General features: G+C 33.8%; 1 protein-coding gene across 1 annotated transcript in view; it reads left to right on the top strand.

Moving 5' to 3' along the window:
- The first annotated feature begins 7,124 nt into the window (after positions 1-7,124).
- The window catches only part of LOC114337398 (translocator protein), a 46,285-nt gene continuing 43,407 nt past the window's right edge, over positions 7,125-10,002 (top strand). Inside the window, exon 1 of the mRNA XM_028287817.2 lies at positions 7,125-7,440. Within this exon, the coding sequence (XP_028143618.1) occupies positions 7,218-7,440 (223 nt within the window). The 5' untranslated portion in view covers positions 7,125-7,217. The remainder of the gene's footprint in view (positions 7,441-10,002) is intronic.

Raw genomic sequence — 10,002 nt, 5'->3', positions numbered from 1 at the left:
TTTTAGGTAATTTCGATAATCCGGATTATTTGATAATCCGGATGGGGTCCGGTCCCAATTAATCCGGATTATTGACGTTCTACTGTATGTTTCAATATGCAATTTCATTCTTCTAATTGAGAAGTAAAGGTTCTTTACTCTTGAGCGAAATTATATTTTTTACATACCTCGTATAAAAATTAATAAAATTTGATGATATCTTATAATTGCACCTTAGTTGTTAGACTATGCAGACCTTTTTATAAAGAATAACTTTTTTCGTAAAATTAATAATAACGGAGTTATCGTAATAAAAATTATGTTGGGTATCCGTAATTTGAAAAAAAAATTCAATTTTTTTTTCAATTAGAAGAATGTAATTGCATATTATAACATAATTTTTAATTTCAAACAACTTTTCTTAATAACAATTTTCCATATTGTGAAATTTAAAGCTAATTTCCTCTTGAGCGAAATTCATATTTTTTGACATACCTCGTATACTGTTGATGAAATTTGATATCTGATGATTGAATCTTAGGTTTTAGACCATGCAGAACACTTTATAAAGAATAACTTTTTTTTCGTAAAATTCATAATAAAAAAGTTTCCCATATGGTTCCAAGTTACGCAGACACTGTATACAGTACCGGCGCTAGGGTATAAGGCGCCCGCCTGCAAAAGAAGCATAGGGGTCCTTAGGTTTCTTCTTTTAAATTAGTATTTTGTATAGCACCGGCAGAAAAAAGCTCATTTTGCCCCCCCCCCCCCCCAACACCGAGAAACGGAGCACCTGGTTTCATATACCTACAGTGTGGAAGGCACTTATGGAATAAAATTATTTGTCTTTGTCTTAAAAAATTATAAAAAAACACTGAGACCCGTCCATTTTTAAATAAAAATGTGCACTTTTTAAACATAAATATACAGGGTGACTCATTCAAGTCTAGCAAAGTCCATAAACTTTAGTTTTAATGGAACACCCTATACCTATATTTTTAAAAGCAGCTTTTTTATTTTTGGCTTAAGGCCCTGATCGACAGGCAAGTAAAACCGCGGTTTTGTGGCTCCTCGGTAAAGCTCGCCAGTGTATCATTGCAATACCGCGGTTTTATTTACCGACAAGCCTGGCTCGCGGCTCGTCAATTTGTTTCTGCGCGTGTATCACGGCTGGCGAGCCAAGCCGGCAGTTTTCGGCGACCGTTGAAGTGAAAAGACCAGTTTTAATCATGGATATGCGAACTCTCAGCCACAACTTTTTATTAGAATTTATATATTGCTTACGAGACTGTTCTTGTTTATGGAATTGTACATCGCCAGAGTACAGAAGCACATGTATGTACAAAAACAAAGCAATTCGACTTACCATGCGGTAAGTTACCGCATATGTTAAACTCTTAAGAGGATGGGTACGTATTTTCGGCTGCAATGCTATTCAAATGGGGATTCATTTTCTTCGAATCCTGAGAAAACTAATAAGTATTTTTGAAAAATTTAAACGCAGAATGAAAGATTACGTTATTGGCGAGGGCCGAAAGTCCCTGAGAACTTCTATAATGTTTATTTTAATAAGTTACAGGGGTGAAAAACTAAGAGAAAATTTAGTGTGATATTTAATTTAAAATATCTAGTTCAAAATAAACTTTTGATTTATTCTAAGGGACTTTCGGCCCTCGGTAATAATATATTCTTTCAATCTGCGTTTAAATTTTTCAAAAATATTTATTGGTTTTTTCAAGATTCGAAAAAAATTAACACAATGTCCGTGGTAATATTTCCAAATTCTATCTTTGTCATACAACGCACTCAGTCGAATAGAATATTGTCAGCATACTGTCAGTCAGACAGTGACAATCAGTGACAATTTTAAATATTTGACATGGCATCGGGAATAGTTTGAGTTGTTGATTAAATAATATTGATATATAGTGTATTTGATAAATAATTGATTTGACATGAACTTAATAAAAAGTTATTTATTGTGTATTATTTGTGGAAGATCCAAGCAGACAATACATCAGGATAATATATTCTGTGATCCAAGTATTTTGTTGTTAAGGATGTTCAAAATTGTAAGCGTTCCATAGTAACAACATATTATTAAAAAATCACTTATAACACTTTTCCTCTTTTCTCGATTTAGTATTAATTTTTGTTGTACATGTAAATTACTATAATCACTGAATACATAGTTAGTGAAATAATTATCACATTTATTAACTGAATTAATAATTTTCAATTATAAAAATAACAGTTATCCAAGAACATTCAAAAGCCATCTCTTTAAATTAATGATGACATTTTCAAGTAGAATGACATTCTAGTAATGTTTACATATCCATACCAGTGTGAATTTTACTACACGTAATTTGCCGTGTAAAGACAGAAAAAGTAGAGATACCCGTAAAATATTTGCGAATTATGTACCGATGGCCTTAAATATCGTAAAAAACATGAACCCGACTCAACTTGAGCCGATGCACAGTGGTCCAAAAATCCGAAAAGATGGCCAAAATGTGAAAGCTTTTTTTGATTTGCATGAAATTAGGCATCCGGGGGTTTTTGAGGTCGCTAATTACGAATATGAAGTCTAAATTGCAAAAAACAAAATGGCGGATGTAATATGGCGGGTTTATGTATTTTAAATATATGTAATACCGTCGAAATTTGATATCCGAGGGTTTTTGAGGTTGCTGATTACGAATCCGAAATCGAAATTTCAAAAAACAAAATGGCGGATGCAATGGCGGATTTTTTTATTCCAACGTTAAATTCGATTATTAATCATATGAAAGTCAAAACTAATTTTCATTTTATTCTTCAACAATACTGTACCTGACCCTTTTATCTCTGATTTTACCCTATGATACTGAAATAACTAAAGATCTACAGTCATAACAACTACCTGAATACTGCGGAATGATCTGTTTATTCTGCGTTGTTAACGATTCATATTGAAACTCATAGCGCAGAGCGCTTGTACAAAAAATTCTCGCAAAACCAAAGGGGCAGATAGTGGCAGCTAATTTTTTTTGAATCTTAAAGAGAGAAATATAAGCTAAAAGATGATTGTAGTCACATCTTGGAATTCGATGGAATATATAACTATTTGTCAATCTGAAAATTTAAATTTTTCAAAATATATACTCTTTTATTACTTAATTTCAACTTAAAATATACTAAATATAACACATATACAAATATTTTGATATTATCGGCTTTTATTAAAGATGGCTCCACGAATATCCTCAATTTTGCAGAATTGAATTTGCGCACTTCGTTTTCGAGATACACGCACAAGACTGTGCGTATAAAATATTCATCATTCTTAACTGCGCTTCTGTTCCGTAAGAAGGTCAACTTTGAACTGAACTGGAAATTCAGATATACGAGATATAACTCTAGGGTTGCCAACACTGAATAGAGAATTTAATTCTCTTTTAGAAAATATAATAATATTCTCGAAACGTTGAATTTTTTTTTGACTTTTGGCCAGCTTTTCGGGATTTTGGACCACTGTGCGATGTCAAGAAAAAAATTCAATCATTGCGAGCTTTCTACAGAAAAGAAAGTAACAAGTTTACGACATGTTGGCTGTGGACGGCTGACACGACTGTGCTGATCGACTAGCGAGCAAAGCAGGTGCTTGCTCGCTAGTCGATCAGCACCAACGAGCCGCGAGTAAAACCGTCGTTCTTAAAACCGCGATATTGTGGCTCGCACGTCGATCACCCACTTTAGACTTAAAAAGCAGCTTGAATACAGGGTGAAATTTTGAAATAATTAAGTATGGAAACCACTTATGGATTAAAATTGTTTATGTCCTTACTTTAGAAAATTATAAAATATACTGGGACACCTCAACTTTTAAATTCAAATTGGCGCTTTACAAACATAAATTTAAATATACAGGGTGATTCACACAAGTACAGCGTAGTCCATGATCTCTAGTTTTAATAGGTTTGTTCGTAGAACGATCAGCAACCGTTGCCAACCGTCAGACGCAAGCGCGTTCTTAGTCTACGAACTCTAACTGTTAACTGCGCATGCGTCTGATGGTTGGCAACGGTTGCTGATCGTTTGAATCGTACTACGAACAAACCTAATGAATCACCCTGTATATTTTTATGTTCCTAGAAGCTACTTCACAATCTCATCTCAAAAAAGTGTATTGTTTGGGGTCCATTATGAATAATACAAGGTGAAATTTTGAAATTATTTATAAATTTCGTCCAGGCATTAAAAAATACAAAACCCAATAGATTGATCTCACTTAGTGTAGAAAATGTTTGTCTTTATTGAGCTAATTTAAAAAATAATACCGTTAGACTAAGTTTCACTCTAATGGCATATAAAACAACGTAATGTTTCTCTACATCCCACCAGACTGAAAACAATGGGAACCTTCTCTGGTTACACCTCCGAGGCTTCTACAATTTGCAAGATATACGGACCAGAGGTGTAACCAGGATGATCCTAACGAGGGGGGGTTACATCTACTTGAAGGTCTCTGGGGGGTATGGAATAATGGTGTTGAGCGTATAGAGCTCAAAGTACATCCAAAGGGGGGTTATAACCCCCAAAACCACCCCCTGGTTACGCCTATGATACGGACGCTGAGACTAAGGAAGATGAGGGAATTTTACAATTTATAATTCACGTCCCATCTGCTCAGCGCGGTAAAGTTCCAACGAGATTGGTTCCCTTCGTACTCCAATCAGAGTAAACATGTAAATCAAAAATGAATAACCATTTTCAATTTCGTTGCAGAACGAAAATACAGCCGCATCATATTCTAGTCTAATCAGAGAGTGCAGCAAGCACCTCTACCGATTACGAAACTTATTAGTCTCTCATCAGGAGGCACATATTCTGCTCTCTCTGATCCGACCAAAACGAACACCGGCGTGGAGTCATGGATTGCAACGAACGAAATGGCATAGATGCCCTAGCCGCAACTGCTAGCAAAAGACGTAAGTTTTCACTCTAATGGCATATAAAACAACGTAAAAATGCCATTTTAGCATCCGGAGCATTTTAGCATGGCTGTTTTCTTTTTATTTAGTTTGGTGTTCCAAAGCATATTAACAAATGATATGTCAGCTGGCCCAAAATCGAGGATTTTAGGCAAGAAAAGGTAAAATGTGAAACTTGGTGGAAAAACGCTACAACTTATATGTCAAATATTTATCTCCGTGACTTACGTGTATAATAGCCAAGAATACCTAGCTACCGGCTTTCACCCAGACGACTCCGGTTCAAATCCAGGCCCCGAAAATCTTTTTTGTGTTTAAAATTGACATTTTGATTTGAAAAATAAATATTTTTTTGATAATAGCACGTTTTTATTATTTATAGGACACAATATAAAAAAGTCTGTATGTCTTTTATAGAATCGGAAACTTTGCATTTGATCATATATTATTCAGCTGACGCTTTTTTCTTACAATCTAAAATTCATAAATTAATGATTTATACTTTTTAGTCTTTGCCAAACTACATAGTTCAAGAATATTTTTTTATTTTTAACTAACTGACCCGGCAAACTTCGTACCGCCTTAGAACTAAAGAATAATGTTTAAAAGTTAAATACCTAAAAATTACCAGAAAGCCAAAAAATACTTAAAAATATTGCCTATACTTTTTTCTAATAAACAATATTGTTTTTGTGGTGTCTGCGTAAATAATGATTACTTACATTGGTCGTGTTAACTCAAAACCTTCCCGATTTCATGTACAACAACTTTGCTTGAGGTCATCATAATTATGATCAAATGCATAGTTTACGATTCGATAAGGGGCATACAGACAAACATTAATTTTTATATATTATAGAGAACAAGGAAATATTTAGATGAATAAGGGGTTGGTCACAAAAAAGTGAAAAATTTGGGTCCAAAAAAATAAAAAAAGAACGTCGGGGGGGACCCCCTTTTTCACTTAGATTGGTCGTACTAACTAAGGAAGCTTTAGGGGATTATGTACAACAACTTTGTTTATTAAGGAGGTCAATCATAATATTATGATATCATAATATGATCAAATGCATAGTTTACGATTCTATAAAAGACATACAGAGTTTTTTATATTGTGTCGTATAAATAATAAAAACGTGGTATTATCAAAAAATAATTATTTTTCAAATCAAAATGTCAATTTTAAAAACAAAAAAGATTTTCAGGGCCAGGATTTGAACCCGAGTCCGTCTGGGTGAAAGCTAGTAGGCATTCTTGGCTATTATATACACGTAAGTCAGGGATATAAATATTTGACATATAAGTTGTAGCGTATTTCCATCAAGTTTCACATTTTGTTGCCTAAAATCCCCGGTTTTGGGCCAGCTGACACATCATTTATTAATAAGCTTTGGAACACCTAACTAAATAAAAAGAAAAGGGCCATGCTAAAATGCTCCGGTTAAATTTGACACTACCTCCCGGGCTATTACTTTTTGAGTTATTTGGGAAAAACCGTCTGAAAACGTAGGTAGTTTTTCGGTGAAAAATGAATATCTTTTACTCGCAAATAACTCGAAAAGTATCGACTTAGCGAAAAAACTCTATAGAAAAAAAGTGGCTTAGAATTAGTCAGTTTATCCATTTCCGGACTTATGTAAGCCCGAAACATGTTTTTTCACCCCCGAGAGGGAGTGGCTTTCACTCCCCAAGTAAAAGCAACCCTGAGCTCAAGTTCAAATTCAAGTAGAGGATAAGGGGAACCTAAATCCAAATTTTCCAGCAAATCCGTTGTGACTTTGTGACGAAGAAAATTATACCCCAAAAAGGTCATTTGCATTTAAATAAAAAAAAGGCTCCTAGTACCTATCAAGGATGAAATAGTAGGAAAAATGAAAGAATACCCATGAACGAACATATAAAACACGCTGTATTTTCCTGTCACCGTGTCACACAAAAAATTGGCCATTGCAAGTACATGTAATAATTATTGTTACATGTACTTGCACTGGACAATTTTCTTTGTGACACGGTGACAGAAAAATACAGCGTGTTTTATATGTTCGTTCATGGGTATTCTTTCATTTTTCCGACTGTATGTAAGCTGATAATCCTAGATATATCTTATCAATAAGTACACTCCTTTGCATTAAATCTAAAAAAGCACTATCATAAATTCCGATATCGGTGATCCTAGAGATAAGTTTCCTTTTAAAATAAATTTATAGTTATTTAAAATTTTGCTTAGTAACGACCCATATTATCAACTTTTATGAACAAGCCATGGCGCAAATTTTAGCTCTCTTAATGTTCACAATTTTGCCCAATATTGGGGGAATAGCTGGTTCATTTATTGTAAAAAATAATATGAAGTCATGGTATGACACCTTAAAGAAACCGAATCTTAGGCCACCTAAATGGGCCTTCGCTCCAGTCTGGACATCTTTATATTGCTTGATGGGATATGCATCATATTTGGTTTACGAAAGTGGAAATGGATTGAATGGTATGTACAATATTGCATTGTTCAGAATATTTAGCAAATAAAATTACCGGTATGTTAGGTAATTCGGTACCGATCTTAAATGTTTTAAGGATCTTCTCATAATTTATTTTATGTTCAAATAGTTACTGGGTTGCGAAAGTTATTTTTGTATTTTTATTTATTTTTTGTATGAGATAACATTTAAATATAGCACCTAACATTTGAACTTTATGCTCACTGCTCACTAGATTGTAGCTTCTTCTACTTTTAAACATGACATCTGTCCCTTGACTGACCAATATCCAGCAAACAAGCCCGTTATAAGTTTGATTTAATTTCTGCTTCTTTTGCGCAGTACCTAGGTACTTGCCTTATTTGCGCATGCCCCTCCAATATATTTTGCCATATTATGTCAGCTACAAAAATTATAGAGGCATATCCTTACTCTGTGTGAGCTATGAGGTGTTTACGTGGATCATAAACCGAAGATTAAGCCACTTTTCAGAACAAATCATATTAGAATACCAGGACGGTCTACCATTGACCAGCTGTTCAACGTGAAACAAATACTAGCTAAAGCCTGGGGGCACGTCATGTTAAAGCAAAATAAAGATAGAGAAATGATCTTGAATAAATAAAGTGAAAACTATTTTATCTATTAAATCATGAGTGTATATTATAATATAAAAATACAAAATTCAGTTAATCTCTCTTTATCCCATCTCAGGGATTTATTACGGGTTAGTAGAAGGTGATCCGGATATTTTTGAGCATTAAATTAACACATAGCTACAAAGATTTATTTAATATAAACTATAAAATAAAACATACAATGGGGAATTGTATCAAAAGTATAAGAACAATGTAATGACTATTGAACGGTTAAATATAAAATATGTTATGACTTAAACATACCCTAACTTATCACATTTATACACCCTAATACCTAGAAATATAGAGATTGTAAATATATTCGACTATAATTGATCAATAAAGTACACCCTGAGAGTCAAAAGTACTTACGTTCAGCAAGAATCAGATATACCTATACCGTAACCATAGATACTATATATTAATATTACTATTACCAAATATAACGTGAATAATTTATACCATGGATGGAGTGTCAAATACCTACTTCTGTAAGTCTACCTGTGAAATTAACTACGTACAATAAATATATACCCTGTAATTACTGTTTTATAGCTATATCCAGGTGTACATTGAGGGTAGAGAAAGGACTTAGATCTGGACAAACATGTTAGGTAGAGACACACTATAGGATATAAATATGGTAAATATGGTACTATAGAGTGCTAGTCAAAAGTCCGTACCCCCCAATCTTATCTTTTGAACGGTTATACCTATAATAGTGAAATTTGGGGGGAGGAAATAAACGGATGTAAGCTTCTTAACTAGTCATGACAGGTGACGTAATAGTGACAGATGACTTTACAGCGCCACTGTGACAGATAATGGACAGCCTAAGTCTGACGTCATAAAATTGGGAGGAGCTTATATTGGCTCCAAACAATTTTGTTTGTAACGTTAAATGGTCATAAGGAATTTTCATTTATGTGCTTTGTGTGGCAAAATAAGACTTCATTTAGGTATTTCGTTAAAGAAACGTGTTAATTAAGAGATTTTATTCGTTTTTGCTCAGGTGGTTTTTATTCCTTAGTGATTGAAAATAAACATAACCTCAAAACTGTGTACGTACTAATCATTTCATTAAATTAACTCACCTGGGCAAAAACGAATAAAAATCTCTTAATTGGTACGTTTCTTTAACTAAATACCTAAATGAAAAGTCTTATTTTGTCACACAAACCACGTAAACAATAAATTAAAAATTCCTTATGAGTGTTTAACATTATAAACAAAATTGTTTGGAGCCAAATATAAGCTCCTCCCAATTTTGTGACGTCAAGACTTAGGATGTCTATTTTAAATGGGACCTGATGGCAAGTGATACCTCGTTTGAAAGGTATTGAAAATACCTATTTAGTCATACTAATTTTGTGTGAGTTTAAACTAATTTTGTAGGAAGGTTGGATATCGAGGGAAAGCAAGTAGAAAGAGTGAATAACTACAAATATCTGGGAACCTGGGTAAATGAAAACAATGACCAGGGTAGAGAAATCAGGACACGCATTGAAATTGCAAGGCAAGCATTTATAAAAATGAAAAAGATGTTTGTTAATCGAGACCTTCCTCTGGAGCTGAGGATAAGAGCCTTAAGATGCTACGTGTTCTCGACTTTGTTGTATGGAGTGGAAAGCTGACACTAAAAGTAGAAAATATAAAGAAGTTGGAAGCCTTTGAGATGTGGTGCTATAGAAGGATTTTGAAAATACCATGGATCCAACGAGTTACAAATGCAGAAGTGTTAAGAAGGCTACAAAAGGATTGCGAGGTGATAAAGAACATCAAAACAAGAAAGCTAGAATATTTAGGCCACATTACCAGAGGTGCGAAATATGAGATATTAAGGCTCATAATGCAAGGTAAAATAAAGGGTAAAAGATCTGTAGGTAGAATAAGAATTTCCTGGCTGAGAAACTTAAGAGAGTGGTATAGTTG

This window comes from Diabrotica virgifera, chromosome 2, assembly GCF_917563875.1.
Source record: "Diabrotica virgifera virgifera chromosome 2, PGI_DIABVI_V3a".
Classification (NCBI taxonomy): domain Eukaryota; kingdom Metazoa; phylum Arthropoda; class Insecta; order Coleoptera; family Chrysomelidae; genus Diabrotica; species Diabrotica virgifera.
This window is presented reverse-complemented; position numbering and strand designations above follow the sequence as displayed.